This window comes from Thamnophis elegans, chromosome 6, assembly GCF_009769535.1.
Source record: "Thamnophis elegans isolate rThaEle1 chromosome 6, rThaEle1.pri, whole genome shotgun sequence".
NCBI classification, from domain to species: Eukaryota; Metazoa; Chordata; class Lepidosauria; order Squamata; family Colubridae; genus Thamnophis; species Thamnophis elegans.
In genome coordinates, this window is record NC_045546.1 from 5,848,194 (window position 1) to 5,868,414 (window position 20,221).

Genomic DNA, 20,221 nt, shown 5'->3' on the forward strand with positions numbered 1-20,221 from the left:
GCAAATAAGAAGAATCATAACCAGATTAGATCTAACTTTTTAAAAAAAAAAAAATTGCTTGCACGGCTGGAGCAACTTTTGGTATATAAAGGTTTTTTTTTTCTATTTTCACAACATATAATCGCATGTATACTATTTACATGGCCAACATCGTACTGTATTGTTAAATGTTTACATCAACTCATTTTACCATCAACTCCCCAAAGCCAAAAGCTGGGTCAACTTTTATGCCACTTAAAATGCAACTGATTTGCAGCCCCCCCCCCCATGTCAATTACAGATTTATCATGGCTGAAATAAATTCTGTCATACCAACCGCCTGCTAGGACGTGCAAATATATATATGTATTTGTGCTGATAAATAAATAAAGGGAGACTAGTATAGATCTATTTCAAGCTATTTAGCTCTCATCAACTAGCCATACCCTTACTGGGATTAGAACCTGTGCTGTATTACATCTTAGGCAGATGTGTTAACCACTAAGCCACAAGGTTCTCCTCCTTTATCAGCTGAGCCAGGGAAATAGGTATGTATTTAGTGTCACAACCCCTGGTATGCCCAAATATGGGAGGAAGTCTACTGCTTCCATTCTCTGTCTATCGGCTCGTCACAAGAGACCATCCAGACAGAAACCCAATATTTTTACTGTTGCCTTTGTTACATTTGTGTTGTATTTGTGCTGATAAATAAATAACTCATGATAATGATAAATATATCATTTGTGCTGAAAAACAAAAAACGTTGAATATACATAAACATGTATATATATACATGTTTATATATACTTATATATATGTATATGTGTGTGTGTTTGTGTATATATATATATATATATATATATATATATATATATATATATATATAAACATATATATATATAAACATATATATATATATATATATATAAACATATATATATATATAAACATATATATATATATATAAACATAAAATGTTTATATATATAAACATTTTTTGTTTTTCATTTCTGCTTTAAGAAGTAACACCTCAAATGCCACGTTAGTCGCCAGTCAATTTGATCACACGCTTCAACTGCAAAGTGGCTAACAGTACTTGGCTGTTGATATTATCTCTGGATCAAGAAAAGCAGTCATAATGCTAATTTATTGGTACTCCGGTCCTTCCTTAGGCATGAATATAACTGACCGAAGGGCAAGACGTCAATATTTCCCAGCAACGCCAAGGTGCAGAAATTCTCGAACAACCAAAGTGTCCCAATCACTTGGGTTTCACATTTTGTTACCACCGGCTTTTGGCACACGCACCACTTCCACGCATGCGCCTGGCCTCAAAAACAATGGACGGATTAGAGCCCAGGCAGGTGAGCTCTCATCTCACAATCAGGAGGCTGCAGGTTCAATCCTAGGTAGAGGCAGATACTTCTCTCACTGATAATTCTCATTCTCATAATGAGAATATATCTGTTGAACAAAACTCCGTATTGGTGACAGGAAGGGCATCTGGCCAGTTACACACTCTCCTAGCTCCATTCAGTTGCCCAGACTACACCCCGCAAGGGATTACGGGGTCGTTAAAGGATCGTTTATGTTTATGCACAGAGATGCAACATCATATTCTTCGCTCTCCAATATTCATATATTTATATTGCATTGAATTTTCTAGCGGTTCAGACATTCAACTTTCTACCCAAGGGAATGGCCTCTTCTGTCTGGTACAGATGTAACTGGGTTTATATTCACCCATCGAGGGGGGAAAAAGCTGCTTGCTTTTCCTAATTTTTGCAAATTATAAAGATTTTCTAAACCAAGTGTCCAGGACTATAGTGGGCTAAGGCCCACTCTCCGAACATAGCCTATTTGGAACTGAGCCGTATGAGTGGTCAGCCAGTGTACATGCACACATGTGCACAGGTCAATTTGCACAAGTCAAGCTGCTTGCACCTATGTGTGTACACTGACCTGCTATGCGCACGGCCTGGTTCCCCTCCTTCCACCCCTCTCCAACCCTGCCCCCCCACCAAGCCGGGCCACCATGCCGCAAAGCTTGGGAAGAGCTGTTCTACACCACACTAAAAAAATATTTTCTAACAAGGAATCTGGGGGAAGATTGGCATCCTTTGTAACTTTACAGAAAGTTCCCAAACTTAATTCTGATCCAATTCTTACATTAGAATAGAATAGAATAGAATAGAATAGGATAGGATAGGATAGGATAGAACAGAACAAGAGTAGGATAGGATAGGATAGGATAGGATGGATAGGATAGGATAGGACAGAATAACAGCGTTGGATGGGACCTTGGAGGTCTTCTAGTCCAACCCCCTGCTCAGGCAGGAAACCCTACACCATTTCAGACAAATGGTTATCCAATCTCTTCTTTAAAACTAACGTATTGGATCATTTACAACTTCTGGAGGCAAGTAGTTCCACTGGTTAATTGTTTTAACTGTCAGGAAATTCCTCCTTAGTCCCAGGTTGCTTCTCTCCTTGATTAGTTTCCAGCCATTGCTTCTTAACCTGCCCTCAGGTGCTTTGGAGAATAGCTTGACTCCCTCTTCTTTGTGGCAACCCCTGAGATAATTGGAAGACTGCTATCATGTCTCCCCTGGTCCTTCTTTTCATTAAACTAGACATACCCAGTTCCTGCAACCGTTCTTCATATCTTTTAGCCTCCGGTCCCATAATCCTCTTTGTTGCTCTTCTCTGCACTCTTTCTAGAGTCTCCACATCTTTTCTACATCGTGGCGACCAAAACTGGATGCCGTATTCCAAGTGTGGCCTTCGCAAGGCCTTATAAATTGTTATTAACCCTTCACGTGATCTTGATTCTATGCCTCTGTTTATGCAGCCTAGAACTGTGTTGGCTTTTTTGGCAGCTGCTGCACATGGCTGGCTCCTATTTAATTGGTTGTCGACTAGGACCCCAAGATCCCTTTCACAGTTACTACTGTTGAACAAGGTACCACCTATCCTGTACCTGTGCATTTGGTTTTCCTTGCCTTACATGTAGAGCCTTGCTTTTTTCACCATTGAATTTCATTTTGTTCCATTAGCTTAGGATGTCCCAATTGAACAGGAAGCAAATTCACCTGTGACAAGAGTATAATGTTCAACCTATTTGCCACATCGCCAGCTTGCTTAAGAGACCTATTGGGAAAGCACAAACAGCCGTTTAACATTCCAGTCAGAGAGTCACACAGCTGTCTCCACTTCTAACTGTACAAATGAATGTAACATTGCCACTTTTGAGGAGAAATGCAACAGAACAGAATAGCAGAGTCGGAAGGGACCTTGTAGGTCATCTAGTGATTCTAGTCCAACCCCCCAGCCCACCAAATACAAGAGCCTACATCTGTGATGGCAAACATACAGCACACATGCCCACAGGTGGTATGCAGAGCCCTCTCTGCGGGCACTCCAGCTGTCGCCCCCAACCCAGCTCCACCGTGCATACATGCGCACCTCCCACTGGGCAGCTGTTCTTCAGTTCTCTAGCCTCCATGTGGGGACGTGCGTGCATGCACAGGGGGGCATTCGCATAGCATTTTGGGGTCTCGCGCGACTCCCCCATGCCCCAGTTTGGCTTTCAGATTGGTGCAGGCTGCCCCACGCCACATTTTGGGCCTGGAAATCTGCTGCACCAATCTGGAAGCCAAAAATGGGCATGGGGGGGCAAGGGGGTGGGGCGCATGCACAGGGGGGCACTTGCATTGCATTTTGGGGGTATTGTGCTGTGGGCACTCACCACCAAAAGGGTTAACCATCCCTGCCCTACATCATTTCTAACAGAAGACACTCCAGTCTTTTCTTGAAAGCACCAGTACAATTGTGCTGGAAAGAATTCCAGGAAGCAAGAGTGGAACATATGTTAACTAACTTGCAGGCTTAAGACGCCAACCAAACTTCATATATATATGAAGTTTGGTTGGCGTCTTAAGCCTGCAAGTTAGTTAACATATGTATTTAGTGTCACAACCCCTGGTATACCCAAATATGGGAGGAAACCTACTGCTTCCTTTCTCTGTCCATCGGCTCGTCACAAGAGACCATCCAGACAGAAACCCAATATTTTTACTGTTGCCTTTGTTACATTTGTGTTGTATTTGTGCTGATAAATAAATAAAGGGAGACTAGTATAGATCTATTTCAAGCTATTTAGCTCTCATCAGCTATTTCAAGCTATTTAGCTCTCATCCCAGTAAGGGTATGGCTAGCTGATGAGAGCTAAATAGCTTGAAATAGATCTATACTAGTCTCCCTTTATTTTTTTATCAGCACAAATACAAAACACACACACACACACACATATATATATATTAGTGTCACAACCCCTGGTAAGCCCCAATTATGGGAGGAAGCTAACTGCTTCCAACATCTGTCAATCGGCTCGTCACAAGAGTCCATCACGACAGAAACCCAATATTTTTACTGTTGCCTTTGTTATATTTGTGTTTTTATTTGTGGTGATAAATAAATAAAGGGAGACTAGTATAGATCTATTTCAAGCTATTTAGCTCTCATCAGCTAGCCATACCCTTACTGGGATTCGAACCTGTGCTGTATTGCATCTTAGGCAAACGTCTTAGCCATCAAGCCACAGGTCTCTTCCTTATCAGCTGAAGCCAGGGAAGAAGGTATATATTAGTGTCACAACCCCTGTGGCTTGATGGCTAAGACGTTCTCCCTTTATTTATTTATCAGCACAAATAAACACACACACACACATACATACATACATACATACATATATATGTGTGTTTTTTTTATTTGTGCTGATAAATAAATAAAGGAAGACTAGTATAGATCTATTTCAAGCTATTTAGCTCTCATCAGCTAGCCATATCCTTGTGTGTATATACACATACACACACACACACACACACACATATATATATATATACATACATACACACATCTTGCATAGAAGTTGAGCTTCTGAAAACTCAGCAAACTCTCAAAATCACACCTTAAAAGTCAGCATTACTCATCCAATTATTACAAGTAATCTTTGACTTACAATCACAGACGATTCACACCTCGGTCAGTGTCTCTTCACACTTATATCATGGGGCAGAAGCGTAGCCAGTTGAACAAATAGGTTTAAAAATAGTTTTTATCCTTGGGCTGTTAAGACTCTTAAACACAACCACAATCACTCCACACACACGTGGAAACTTATGACTAGTTTTTCTTTCTTTTTTTCCCCTTAATTACTTGCACAGGGATTATTCTTTATGCTATTTATGTTGTTTGTATTTTTTGACATGGATTGCACTAGTGAGGCTAAAACCAATTTTGTTGTATAGACGATGCACAATGACAAGAAAGGCTACACTATTCGTTTAGCGACCGTTTAATGCCACTGAAAGAGACTCATCACCATTTTTCACGCAACCGTTCCAGCATCCCCATGGTCACATGACCAAAATTCAGACCCTTGGCAAACAATTCATATTTATGACGAATTCCAGATTCACTTAACAACCGTGTAACTTAACTTAATTTCAGTGACTCACTCAACAACTGTGGCAAGAAAAGGTCATAAAGTGGGACAAAAATGGCTTAACTCTCTTGCTTACCAACAGAAATTTTGGGCTCAATTGTGATTGTAAATCAAGGACTATATCAAATGATAGTGGCTTATTTCATTGATAAGCCTGATGTTTAGCATCAAACTTTCCAAACTTTCCAAAGACATCAGAAAAGCATTTAAGTCAGAATAATTAATACACAGACTGCCATCCAAGGACCGCCTATTTGCAATATTTTTTCCACAATCTTGCAAACTTTCTCCCCAATCCATTCTTCTCTTTCCCAAGCCCCGTTCCTTTCAAAACAGCCATCCTAATCCATCAAGACAAGACAGGTTGACATTATGCACTAATCTAGCATTTCTCAACTCCAACAACATGGGAGATGTGTGGACTTCAACTCCCAGAATTCCCCAGCCAGTATACTGGCTGTGCATCGATTGAAGAATTCTGGGAATTAAAGTCCACATAACTCAGTGATGGCTAATCTTTTCCGGACTGAGTGCCTAAAGTGCCCGAACCCCCAAAATGCAATGCATGCACACACCCGCCATGCCCTCCCACACACGCACAGCCCCCCCCCTGCATGCACCCTGCATGCACATGCAGCTGCCTCCCACTGGTCAGCTGGTCATCGGGTCTCTGCCATGCATGCACGGGGGGGACGGACACATACAGGGAGCTGTGTGTGTATGCGCATGCATGTACATGCAGGGGCATGCTTGGCAGAGACCCGACAACCAGCTGACCAGCAGGAGGCACATGTGCATGTGTGGCAAAGTTGAACTGTAGTGACGGCTCCTGTGCCCATAGAGAGGGCACTGCATGCCACCTGTGGCACACATGCCATAGGTTGGCCATCACAGACATAACTTAGAATGGCCAAGGTTGAGCAACCCTGATTTAGGATCCCTCCATCCTGCAGCAAATTCTCCTCTGCTGTCTTCCCACAACCTCAGAGTCAAATGCACTGTAGTCCTGGGCATGTCGATGGGTAAGGCCTGCTAAACTGTGTAGGATCCAGGATGTGCTACTAGGAATCCAGCAAACCACGGTTAAAGTTATCACGGCATTAAATTCAGACCACTTTTTATTGGCTTGCTCGCCAGTCCACTTTTCAGATTCAGAGAGTTGGAAAGGGACCTTTGTAGGTCATCTAGCCCAACCCCCTGCCCAAGCAGGAGACCCTACACCATTTCTGACAGACGGCAGTCCAGTCTCTTCTTGAAAGCTTCCAGGGATGAAGCTCCCACAACTTCTGTTCATTTGGTTGATTGCTTTTGATGGCTTCTCTTTTTATTCTCGATGAATGTATTTTATTCTCCTTATATACACTGAGAGCATCTGCACCAAAGACAAATGCCTTGGGTGTCCAATCACACTTGGCCAATAAATAATTGTATTGTATTCTATTCTTTTCTATCCTTTCCTATCCTATCCTTTCCTATTCTGTTCTATTCTTTCCTATTCTATTTTTTCTATTCCATCCATTCTTTCCTATTCTATTCTTTCCTATTCTATTCTTTCCTATTCTATTCTATTTTTTTCTATCCTATTCTTTCCTATCCTATTCTTTCCTATTCTATTCTATTTTTTCCTATTTATTCTATTTTTCCTATTCTATCCATTCTTTCCTATCCTATCCTTTCCAATTCTATTTTTTCTATTCTATTCTTTTCTATCCTATCCTATCCTATTCCTTCCTATTCTATTCTTTCTATCCTATTCCTTCCTATTCTATTCTTTCCTATCCTATTCTTTCCTACTGTATTCTTTCCTATTCTATTCTGTCCTATTCCTATTCCATTCCCATATTCTATTCTAGAATGAGGAACTCACCGCCACTGGAGACAGGCACCATTAAAAGGGAAACTGAGGGGAGAGGGTTGAGGAAGAAATATAGGATGTTTTGCGACGAAAGGGCTCGAGAGGAAGCCGCCCGGCTCTTCCTTCCTTACCTTCTGGGCGATATAGCAAGTGCGGTAAGCGCGCAGCCCCACGAGCCGGGAGGAATCGGGACGGGAGGCCGCGTAGAGGCGAGGATGGGCGAAGATGCTCCGGGCGCGCCCGAAAACGCCGACCCAGGCGAGGCAGAAGAGCCACCCGCCCCACAGCCCTGCAAACACCCGCATAACCGTGCAGCAAGCGACCGAAATCAAGACTGCCGCCGTTTCTCTCCTTTTTATACCCGGATTCCGGGAAGGAGGCGGGGCCGAAAACCGTCTGGCCGCGCCCATAGCCCGAGACGAACGAATGAGCGGGTCCTCTCGAAAAGAAGCCACGCCCCCCACTCGATGATTCGCGGAGAGAGAGCAAGAGGGAGGTGGGAGAAGGGACAGAAAGGCAGGTAAGCCTTCGGAGGCTTTCTGCGATTGGTTGCGGCCTTGAGGCAAAAGCGTAGGCTGTGGCTTTTATATTCCACGTCCCGTCCCCGCCCCCGGCGTCCCCGGCTTCGTGGTTGCCACGGCAGGTAGAAACAGCGAAGCCCTCCGATTGGCTAGAAACAAGAGAATGGGCGGGGCTGGGGAGAAAGATTGGGGAGCAGCTCTCCTCCTCGTCCTCGCTGATTGGCGCGCGGGAGAAAAGAAAGTGTTGTCGTCACTTCCGTCCTGAATCTCGAAGTCGGTTCCGGAAGAAGCAGCCGCGTACTTGTTGGAAGGTGTGTTACCGCTACTCAGGCGCAGAGATAACCGTCTGATTTACCCCATTATTATTATTATTCTCCACAATTATTATTATTTTTTAAATTTGGAATAGGTTGAAGTTCCTCCTCAGCGATAAAAGCTCCCTGGGTGACTTTGGGCCAGTTCCATTCAGCTCGGCCTACCTCACAGGGTTGTTGTTATTTTTAAAAATAGCAGGAGGGAATACAATGCAGGCTGCCTCGATCCATTATACAAAAGGCGGGGTCTAATTTTTCCCCCCCAATTTAGTTGGTCAAGCATGTACAAGATAACAGGTATAAGTCTAGAACAGAACAGAAGAAGAATAGAATGGAATGGAATTCTTTATTGGCTGAGTGTGATTGGACACACAAGGGATTTGTCTTTGGTGCAGATGCTCTCAGGGTGCATAAAAAGACAAAGTACATTCGCCAAGAATCATAAGGTACAATGCTTAATGATAGTCATAGGGTACATATAAGCAATCAGGAAACAATCAATATCAATATAAATCAGAAGGATACAAACAGCAAAGTTACAGTCCTGCAGTCATAAGTGGGAGGAGATGGGTGATAGGAACGATGAGAAGACTAATAGTAATAGTAACGCAGACTTGGTGAATGGTTTGACAGTGGGGAGGGAATTATTTGTTTAGCAGAAAAAAAACTGTTCTTGTATCTAGTTGTCTTGGGGTGCAGTGACTTATAGCGCCTTTTTGAGGGTAGAAGTTGAAACAATTTATGTCCAGGTTGTGAGGGGTCTGTAAAGATTTTCTCAGCCCTCTTTTTGACTCGTGCAGTTTACAGGTCATCAATGGAAGGCAAGTTGGTAGCCGTTGTTTTTTTTCTGTGGTTCTAATTATTCGCTAAAGTCTGTGTCTGTCTTGTTGGGTTGCAGAACCAAACCAGACAGTTATGGAGGTGCAGATGACAGACTCAGTAATTCCTCTGTAGAACAGAATCAGCAGCTCTTTGGGCAGTTTGAGCTTTCTGAGTTGGCGCAGAAACAACATCCTTTGTTGTGCTTTTTTGATGATGTTTTTAATGTCAGGTGTCCATTTTAGGTCTTGAGATATGATAGAACCTAGAAATTTGAAGGTCTCTACTGTTGATACTGTGTTGTCTAGTATTGTAAGAGGTGGTAGTATGGGAGGGTTTCTCCTAAAGTCTATCACCATTTCTACAGTTTTGAGCGTGTTCAGTTCCAGATTGTTCCGGTCACACCACGATGCTAGTTGTTCAACCTTCCATCTGTATGCGGTATAAATGGACATGAACCAAGGAAATGAGCACAAATAAATGGGGACAGTAGGACAGGAACGGTAAGCACACTAGTGCACTTATGCACGCCCCCTTTACAGTCCTCTTAGGAATGGGGTGAGATCCACAGTAGACAGTTTAAGGTTGAAGCTGGGGGGGGGGGGTTGAGGATGTAACAACCAAGTCAGGTCGAGCATTCCAGGCGTTGACCACTCTCTTGCTGAAGTCATATTTTCTGCAATCGAGTTTGGAGCGGTTTACCTTGAGTTTGTATCAATTGTTGCCCGTGTATTATTGCAGTTGAAGCTGAAGCAGTTGTTGACAGATAGGATGTTGTAGCAGACAATTTAGTGTACTATGAGATCAGATTTAGTGTACTATGCTTAGGTCAGATCATAGACGGCATAGTTCCAGGTTGTCCAAGCCCAAAATTTCGAGCCTGATGGCATAAGGGATTCTGTTGTGAGCAGAGGAGTGGAGGACTCTTCTCGTGAAATACCTCTGGAGCCGCTCAATGGTATTAATGTCCAATATACAGTGTGGATTCCAGGCAAATGAGCTGTATTCAAGAATGGGTCTGGCAAAGGTTTTTCACACCAACCACACCTGTTCTTGGGTTTTTCAGACTGCCGAGGGGTGGACTTCGCTTTCCATCATCCCCAGCCAATACTTTAACTACAGTTGTTCAGGCAGCAGCTTTTCTCGTGACTCAAGGCCTCACTGTCTTGGGTAGAAAGTTGGGGCAGATGGAAATCCAATTCCTGTTTCGAGAGGGAACCTGAATGAAGGTTACTTTCAGGAAAGTTGAGATTTCTGAGACAACTAGCATTAAATTGTTTCAACTTCTACCCTCAAAACGGCACTATAGAGCACTGCACACCAGAACAACTAGACACAAGGATGGTTTTCCCCCATGCCATCATTCTGCTAAAAAAACTACTGTCAGACTGTTTACTAAGATTATTAATATTATTCTTCTCATCATTCCTATTACCTATTTCCTTTTCTACTTACGATTATAACTTTGTTGCTTGCATCTTTATGGTTTATATTGTTTAATTTAGTTTCCTAGTACGATTTATGTTGATTCTATCACTTAAGTGTTGTCTCTTATGATTTATGATGTATTTTTATGATGACTATGATAATAGTTTATAGCTTTTATGTACACTGAAAGCTTCTGCACCTAAGACAAATTCCTTGTGTGTCCAATCACACTTGGCCAATAAAGAATTCTATTCTTTGCTGTGCTGTTCTATTCTAGTCTTTCATATCCTATCTTATCCTATCCTTTCCTATTCTATTCTTTCCTATTTCTATCCCTTCAGGAAATCAGACTTCTTTCTTCTCTTCCAGTGGACGGATTTAAACTGGATGTCTTCATCTTGGTGGTCTCCAGCTATGTTGGAACCAACTTCCCTCGCCCCCATTATCTAGGACGAAAGGGGGTAGAACACATTTCCATCTGGCAATTTCTGGTGAGCTATCCATTCATTTTGTCTTTTTTCCCGGAGCTCCTTGGCTTAACAAGGTTAATATTGTTGCACAAGGAGAGTGAAGGTAACACAGTCAGGGTTAACTAAAACTTATTTCTCCCCCCAATAGATAATTGTGAAAGCACATGAATGGCGGACACTTCCTGGTTGCCTCTGTGATTTCCATCCAGAACCGCAGCTTTGTGTATCCATCATGTCACAGTTGCTTTTCCAAAATATCCCTGCAATTCAAACGGTATGCTCCCTCTCAAGAATTACAGTTAGTCCTCCACTTATACCAGGGGTGTCAAGCGCGATTTCATTGAGGGACGCGTCAAGGTTGGGTTTGACCTTGGGAGGGAGGGGTGGGCGTGGCCAGGGTGGGCGTGGCCAGCTCAACACCACTCGGGTCAATGGCGGCCTCCTGCGATCCTCTGCCAATGAAAACGGAGCTGGGGAGATCCACTCCGTTTTTGCTGGCAGAGGTATTGTGGGCTGGTCCTTTGCTGTTTCCAGAGCGGTCCCATGGGGCCAGATCTAAGCACTCTGCGGGCCGGATCCGTCCCCCGGGCCTTGAGTTGACACCAGTCATTTGTTTAACCACCAAAGTTTACAACAGCACTGGAAAAAATGTGACCATTATTCACACTTAATGCAGCATCCGCGTGGTCCTGTGATCAAAATTTGGACATTTGGCACCTGGTTCATGTTTATGACAATTGCCCGGGATCAATACTGCGATATACTCAACCTCTAATAAACTCCACCTTTCTCAAAAAATGGAACCAAGGTTTGTTTCTGTTTAGAGGCTTAAGTTGTGGTAGGTGCGAGACTAGCCTAAGGCCTCCTGCAGTAGTGAGGCTTTCCATGATACAGAAGGATCTTGACAGACTTGAACATTGAGCGCTATCTAACAAAATGAAATTCAGTGGTGAAAAAAGTAAGGTTTTACATTTAGGCAACAAAAATATACAGATACAGTATAGGTGGTACCTTGCTCAATAGTAGCAACTGTGAGAGGGATCTTGGACTAGTGGACAACCGTTTAAATAGGAGCCAGCCGTGTGCAGCAGCTGCCAAAAAAGCCAACACAGTTCTAGGCTGCATCAACAGAGGGACAGAATCAAGATCACGTGAAGGGTTAATACCACTTTATAAGGCCTTGGTAAGGCCACACTTGGAATATGGCATTCAGTTTTGGTCGCCACGATGTAGAAAAGATGTGGAGACTCTAGAAAGAGCACAGAAAAGAGCAACAAAGAGGATTAGGGGACTGGAGGCTAAAACATATGAAGAACGGTTGCTGGAATTGGATATGTCTAGTTTGAAGAAAAGAAGGACCCAGGGGAGACATGATAGCAGCGTTCCAATATTTGAGGGGCTGCCACAGATAGGAGGGGGTCAAGCTATTTTCCAGAGGGCAGGGCAGGAAGGAAAGTTATTAGAAACTAATCAAGTAGAGAAGCAACTTAGAACCGAGGACAAATTTCCTGACAGTGAGAACAATTAATCAGTGGAAGGACTTGTCTCCAGAAATTGTGAATGGTCCAACACTGTAAGTTTTTAAGAAGAGATTAGACAACCATTTGTCTGAAGTGATGTAGGATTTCTTGCCTAAGCAGGGGTTTGGACAAGAAGACCTCCAAGGTCTCATCCAACCGTTATTCTATTCTAATATATAAATCCCTTCATTGTCTTTCTTTTGTCAGATACAATTGCCAGAAGTGTGGTTGTTCGGGCAACACCAAAGAAGCAAACTACAGATACCGACTTTCGCTGGAGGTAGCCGACACCCATGATGTTTTTGAGGTCACCGTATTTGGAAGCTGTTTAGATACCTATTTTGGAGTTACAGCAAAAGACTTGCAAAGGTAAAAAAAAAGAATTACTGGGTAGAGAAGCACGAGTCTGCTCCTTCCATCTATTTGAGTGATTTAATTATATCTCTCAGAACAGTTGCTGTTCAGTTTGCTGCCTGGATACCAAGCTGGTATATATTAATAATGGCAATTAATTTCGCAAAGCTATAACATTTGTGGCAGGGCCAGTGTGTGAAATGGAGAAATGTTCTCGAGTCTAAAAATTCTTCAAGTTCACATTTCCCTGAATTCATGATTAACCTCTGGGAAATTATCCCTCACCTTTCTCTTCTCTTTATAAGAACACTGGAATATCTTCATTAACCCCAATTCTCTATATTAAAAGAAAATATAGCTGTTGGATTATCTGTACTGAAAATGAGTAGGTAAGGTAAATATTTTTCCCCCAATAGTGTAAGGTCGTCTAATTTATTTTAAACTAGCTGATAACACAGCATTGCGTGTTATTTATTTATTATATGTTATATAATATTATATATTTATTTATAGGGGAGAAATGTCCAGATCAAACGTAATTTCCTTTGACAAAGTGACAAAATTAGTGGACCGGAGGAATGCCATCAATATAATTTACTTGGCCTTCAGTAAGGCATTTGATAAAGTAGATCATAGCCTACTACTAGATAAAGTAGAAAAATGTGGGTTAGACAGCATCACCACCAGATGGATTCGTAACTCGCTGACCAACTGTACTCAACGTGTAGTCCTCAATGGAACTGCATCTACATGGAGGGAAGTATGCAGTGGAGTACCCCAAGGCTCTGTTTTAGGCCCAGTACTCTTCAACATCTTCATCAATGATTTGGACGAGGGAATAAATGGGGAACTCATCAAATTTGCAGATGATACCAAGTTGGCAGGAATAGCCAACACTCCAGAAGACAGGCTTAAGATACAGAAGGATCTTGACAAACTTGAACATTGGGCACTATCTAATAAAATGAAATTAAATGGTGAAAAGAGTAAGGTTCTACATTTAGGCAACAAAAATGAAATGCACAGGTACAGTATAGGTGGTACTTCACTCGATAGTAGTAACTGTGAGAGGGATCTTGGAGTCCTAGTGGACAACCATTTAAATATGAGTCAGCAGTCTGCAGCTGCTGCCAAAAAAGCCAACATAGTTCTAGGCTGCATAAACAGAGGGATAGAATCAAGATCACGTGAAGGATTAATACCACTGTATAATGCCTTGGTAAGACCACACTTGGAATACGGCATTCAGTTTTGGTTGCCATGATGTAAAAAAGATGTGGAAACTCTAGAAAGTGCAGAGAAGAGCAACAAAGAGAATTAGGCGACTGGAGACTAAAACATATGAAGAACAGTTGCAGGAACTGGGCATGTCTAGTTTAATGAAAAGAAGGACTAGTGGAGACTTGATAGCAGTCTTCTAATATCTCAGGGGTTGCCACAAAGAAGAGGGAGTCAAGCTATTCTCCAAAGCACCTGAGGTACCGTACAAGAAGCAATGGGTGGAAACTAATCAAGGAGAGAAGCAACTTAGAACTGAGGAGAAATTTCCTGACAGTGAGAACAATTAATCAGTGGAACAACTTGCCTCCAGAAGTTGTGGATGCTCCAACACTGGAAGTCTTTAAGAAGATGTTGGAGAACCATTTGTCTGAAGTGGTGTAGGATTTCCTGCCTAAGCAGAGGATTGGACTAGAAGACCTCCAAGGTCCCTTCCAACTCTGCTATTCCATTCTGTTCTATTCTAATGTTGGATTTTCCCCTTTGCCAGAAGGAGCCCCAAATGAGGTGCTTTGCAAGGGAAGACTTGGCACAGAGTCTCTTGAGATTCATGGACAGATCCTCGCACTCCTGAAACGAATCTAATGATTGAACGAACAAATTGTTTCCTGCAAAAGCCCCCTCCCCTTTCACCCCTCTTTTATTTCCTATGGGAGAGGCCCATCACCATCCACCTGTGACCTTACTCCCAACTCGACCCTGATTTCTGAGCTGTTCTTTTCCTTTGGCAGCTCTGCGCATACCACACTGGGAACAGGCTCTAGCTGTTCCTCCGCCTCACTGCTGTCTAGCTCTGAAGGCAGCTGAGAACTGTCAAGAAGGCCTCGACCCCCTCTCTGCCTCCAATGCAGAGCCCTCATCAGAGACTTCTCCAGCTTCCAGAACTGGCCCATGTTCCTCCCCAACCTCCTCACTGTCCGAATCTGCTACCAGCTCTGCTGGCCACTGGCAGGCCACAACAATATCTGAAAACAACTGTCAGTTGGGAAGGCAATGTGTAATTGACAACATGATTTCCATGATTCTAACCACGCATTAGAGATACCTAAGGTTTTCTGGAAGAATCTGATGTATGAAGAACCAGTTGAAAAAAATACATCAGCAGACAGTTACACTATCCGGAAAGATTTATAACTTACGCAGATAAATGATTATCAGCAAAAGAGGAATTGGGTCAGAAAGCAGAAATATGTTGCTTGTTTATTGTGTGCCTTGAAATTCTGAATTCAGCAACTTGGGCTGGGCTTTTTAAAGAGCTTGTAAGAAATGTTCACAAGGAATATGAAACATTTCTATTTGTTTGCTTTCCTTCCTGAGTTATAACTTTTAACAAGTGTTGTGGGAGTGCTATTAAATTAGACATTGAATTATTCTCTGTCAAGGTACATCAAAGAATTGAACCGCGAAGCAGGAGAGGACGAAAACGATGCCGTGTTTGGTGCCGTATCTCATGCCGTTGAAACTTGCTTTGTTGGGAAAAAGTTTGTCTTCAGGATTAAGGTGACGGTTCTTCTCGGAATAAATCTTTTAGGAAACATGCAATTTAAGCATGACGGATAATTTGCTTTGTTAGGCAACCTTCTGTGCGTGCCTGGTCAGGTTTCCTCTGTAAATTATGAGCATCCTCATAATTGGCATTTAACAGCCTGAAATAACAGTTCCAATAGTCCCAAAGGTGCTTTTTTCAGGAGGCAACTGGACTTTCTTGTTTTTTCTTTTGAAGACGTTTCGCTTCTCATCCAAGAAGCTTCTTCGGCTCTGACAGGATAGTAGGGAATTGGAAGGATTTATATTCCTTGTAGCCAGCTTGTCATTTGCATCATTTTAGAGGGTCCTTGAAGCATTTGGAGTTTCCCTACTCCCACACCATTCCAAAGGTGTTCATCCCAAATATACAAATTGTATAGCTAAACATCTGTAGAGATTCTCAGTCATCCAGGTCAGGGTTGTCTCAAAGGTGCTTCTTCAGGAGGCAACTGGACTTTTAGCTATAGAATTTGGGGTGAACACCCTTTAAATAGTGTGAAGAAATGGATTTCCAGAAGGAAAAATTGCAGACTGCAGCACTCAGGTGACCCTGAGGACACCGATAAACTTCCAAGTGGTCTCAATGAGGATGCAAGTGACCAGCTGTCTGCAAGGAATATAAATTTTCCAAATGGATGGATGAATAGAGGGATGGATGGATGGATGGATGGATGGATAGAGAGAGGGATGGATACAGAGGGAAATGAATGGAGAGGAGGGATGGATTGTTGGATGGATGGATGGACTGAGAGGGATGGATGGAGAAGGGAATGGATGGATGGAGAGAGGGAGGGATAGAGAGGGTTGGAGAGAAGGATGGATGGAGAGAAGGAGAGGGAGATGATAGATAGATAGATAGATAGATAGATAGATAGATAGATAGATAGATTGATAGATTGATAGATTGATAGATTGATGATAGATAGATAGATAGATGATAGATAGATAGATAGATAGATAGATAGATAGATAGATAGATAGATAGATAGATAGATAGATAGATAGATAGATAGATAGATAGGGGGGAGAGAGTTCTAGGTATCTAGGTAGCTATATAGCTAGCTAGATGATGGCTAGATAGATAGATAGATGATAGATTGATAGATGATAGATTGATAGATGATAAATAGATAGATAGATAGATAGATAGATAGATAGATAGATAGATAGATAGATAAGATAGATGATAGATAGATGATAGATAGATGATAGATAGACAGATATAGATGATAGATAGATAGATAGATAGATAGATAGATAGATAGATAGATAGATAGATAGATAGATAGATAGTTGATAGAGCTAGCTTCCTCTTAGTCTGGATCTAGAACTGTGACTAAGGTTTCCTGTGCCTAGTTTAAACTAGCCTGTTTCAAGTAACTGGTTTGAAATTGGCTGATATGGACAACGTGATAGAACAGGTTTCTGAGTTCTCCCTTGTCAGGTGGGTGAGCAGAGGAAGACGGTCCGGGCCTGACATTTAATTTCATCAACAAACAACTGATTTTCATTTCTTTGCAGAGTTCCGACATGCCCTGCGTTGTCCCTTCTGACAAGCCCTTATTGCAAAATGGCCGCCAAAGGGAGAGACGCACCAAAGCTCTCACCGCCCGTGAGATGTTCCTACCCCACCCTGGGCTTGTGGGCTACACCGTTATCCACTATATCGAGCAGCAGCGAAGTTGTCAGTTGAAGCAGAGTCACGGGGCTTTACGGCCTCCGGATCATGTCCCGGCATCTGATCACCCAAGCGGAGAGTTAAGGAGCCTCCATCTCTCCGGCGATTTGGATGTGACTCAATCAAGTCACAGAAATGGCTTTTTCAACCTCTGGCCTTACTCATTCGGGCTAACCTGGTCGTCCACCTCATCAGAAGACACAGCTTTAGGTACACGCGAGGCCAGCTCGGAGAAGCCAAAAGGCGAAGATGGATCTATCATGTCACACAACCAATTGGTTTATAATTTCAAAGGCCGAAACGTGACGCAAGATAATGGAGATGTACACAAAGGTCAGAAGTCTTGTTTGTATCCTTCTTCGCAGAGTCTCACCCCTAGTAGACGTTCCACAAAAGGAAAAGATGGTGATATATTAGAAAGCCCCTTCGCATCGGAGCGGAAAGATCCTTCCTGCAAAATCAGCATCCAGTCCAGCTATGGGCTAGCAAATCCACGGCACCTTTTGCCCCACCAGAGACCTAAGGAACACCTTGCTGCAGTAGGTGCAACTGCTCCAGAAGCCTCCTCCAAAGGCTTGACTGAATTTCTTGCCAGGCTTGACAACGGCAGCTCCACTGCCGCTCTCTCAAATGGTCCAGAGTGGCGTCCTGCCTCGGTTCTCGGTGAAAAATCAGGCGAAGACAAAGAGAACGAGTTGCTCGCAGAAGAACCAGACTGTTCTTGGAGAGGAAGGGATGTCTACTGTTTCCCGCAGGCGGGTTCCAGTTGCCCCGAGGCTAGTTTTGATGCTTCAGCAGATCTTTTTGATATTAGCATCGGGGGATCGACGAAAAGCACTCCAGCAACATTACACAGGCCCCAGGTAATCACGCCGCGAACTGGCACGCTCACCCCAACCTGTATAAAATCAGAATTCATGCCAAGGGAAGGGAAGGGAAATGCTAGCGGGACTACTTCTCATTATGGGTTATCGTTATATGATACCATGGATGTCTCGACCCCCAAAACAAGTACTCCGATTGCCAGCGCAGGGTTCAAGTCTGAATGTAGCCCTGTTGGTACCCTGGACTTCACTCCCGATGCCCTCGCAAGGCCTTGTCATCCAGACAGCCTCCCTGGAGGGAAAGGATCCCTTCGAAGCCAACTACCCCCGAATAAATTGCCTTGGGACAAGGCTAGGTGTAAAAAGCCCAGGCTCCCCTCTAAAAACTCTTTGGTGAAACAACTCGTCAGCAGGTTCTCGCCCTCCGAAAGGTCAAGCAACGCAGAAGCTGGCGCGGACAATCCATGTGGGCCTCTGAGTCACCTCTCGGCGCAAGAATTGCTGTCTGAAGATGTTGGCCAAGAATGGAGTCCTCCTTCAGGGGAAATCCAAGGTCAGGATGTAAAATCGTGGAGAAGGAAGAGAAGGAAGAGCTTCATCAGGCTTCACGGTGATGGCCGAGTTATAGAGGATTTTCCTCTTTCTGCAATTCAAGGAGGAACCTGGAGTCCAAGAAATCTTTCCAACTTAGCAAAGGTCGGATTTCTTCCTAAAAAGCAGCAACTGGAAGAAGCTGATATTGGAGGACAGCTTATGTGTCAACAGAGAACGATGCTTGGCCCTCCAGTCAACGAATCGCCTGACAAACCACCTTTGGTAGACTTCAGACGACCAAAACTGCTTCCTACAACTTCTCCCGTGCCTGATGTCGCAGACTGGTCTTCTGAACTCTTCTCCGATCACGAGCAGCTGCCCAACATGGAGGCCGCCATCACGAGAGATGATGATTTAAACTGAGCTTGTTTGCAAAACCTCTTGTTCGTTCCTTGGATGAGGAGACAGTTGAGTTACAGTTTCATCTCTTTGATGTACAGGTGCTTCTTGTTTAACGACCGCTCATTCAGCAACCATTTGAATTTATGGTGGCTTCTGAATGAATGGTAGTTATGACCAGGTCTTGTACTTAAAGAGATGTCACAGCGTCCCTTCGCTTTATGTGATCATGATTTGTGATCTTCTGTGCCAGCTTCCATAAGCAAAGTCATTGGGGAAGCCAGCAGGAAGTCAGATGCTACCACCATCAGGTGAGATCCTCACTCAATGGCCCACCCATTGTTTAACAATGGCAACCAGGATTGCTGGAACTGTCATCACTGAGCAACATGAAGACATTGTTTGACTTAAAACTGTGTCGCTTGATGACAGACTGTCTTGTTCCAACCAGCATGGTTAAATAAGAACTAGTTGCATTTGTCTATTGTTATAAATTTTGATATTGTGAATTGCTGGAAGTCCTATGGCTGTATATAAGAACTGTAAATAAAATAAAGTAATAACTCTACGGAGAGGTGGTGTAGACATTCAGGATTACAGATTAAGAGTTGGAAGGGACCTTGTAGGTCATCTAGTCCAACCCCCTGCCCAAGCAGGAGACCCTACGCCATTTCTGACAATCTCTTCTTGAAAGCCTCCAGTGATGAAGCTCCCACAACTTCTGAAGGCAACTTCTGTTCCATCGGTTGATTGTTCTCCCTGTCAGAAAATTCCTCCTTATTTCCAGGTTGAATCTCTCCTTGATCAGTTTCCATCCATTGCTCCTTGTCTGGCCTTCAGGTGCTTTGGAGAATAGCTTGACCTCCTCCTCTCTGTGGCAGCCCCTCAAATATTGGAAGGCTGCTATCATGTCTCCCCCGGTCCTTCTCTTCACTAGTCTAGCCATGCCCAGTTCCTGTAACCATTCTTCATATGTTTTAGTCTCCAGTTCCCTAATCATCTTGGTTGCTCTTCTCTATACTTTTTGTAGAGTCTCAACATCTTTTTTTATAGTGTCGTCACCAAAACAGGATGCAGTATGCTAACTAAGTATTCTTAGTAAGGCTTTATAGAATGGTATTAGTACCTCACTTGATTGTGGTTGTATCCTTCTGTTAATGCAATTTAGGATTGCATTGGCTGTTTTGGTTCACAACTTGGAAGAAGTTTCAGATC

The 20,221-nt window shown here is 43.2% G+C and overlaps 1 protein-coding gene across 1 annotated transcript; it reads left to right on the top strand.

The window, feature by feature from the left end:
* The first annotated feature begins 8,128 nt into the window (after nt 1-8,128).
* LOC116509946 (DNA damage-induced apoptosis suppressor protein-like) lies at nt 8,129-19,567 on the top strand. Its single transcript, XM_032219257.1, has 6 exons — nt 8,129-8,172; nt 10,792-10,913; nt 11,041-11,166; nt 12,620-12,781; nt 15,427-15,544; nt 17,093-19,567. Exons 3-6 carry the CDS (start codon nt 11,057-11,059, stop codon nt 19,028-19,030), a joined length of 2,328 nt encoding a protein of 775 aa, XP_032075148.1. The 5' UTR covers nt 8,129-8,172; nt 10,792-10,913; nt 11,041-11,056; the 3' UTR covers nt 19,031-19,567.
* The last annotated feature ends 654 nt before the right edge of the window (nt 19,568-20,221 follow it).

Excerpts from the sequence above, each read along its gene's own strand:
- LOC116509946 (XM_032219257.1), top strand. The coding sequence starts at position 11,057 with ATGAATGGCGGACACTTCCTGGTTGCCTCTGTGATTTCCATCCAGAAC. Across the intron at positions 11,167-12,619 it reads ATATCCCTGCAATTCAAACG|ATACAATTGCCAGAAGTGTG; the intron begins GTATGCTCCCTC and ends TTCTTTTGTCAG. Across the intron at positions 12,782-15,426 it reads ACAGCAAAAGACTTGCAAAG|GTACATCAAAGAATTGAACC; the intron begins GTAAAAAAAAAG and ends TTCTCTGTCAAG.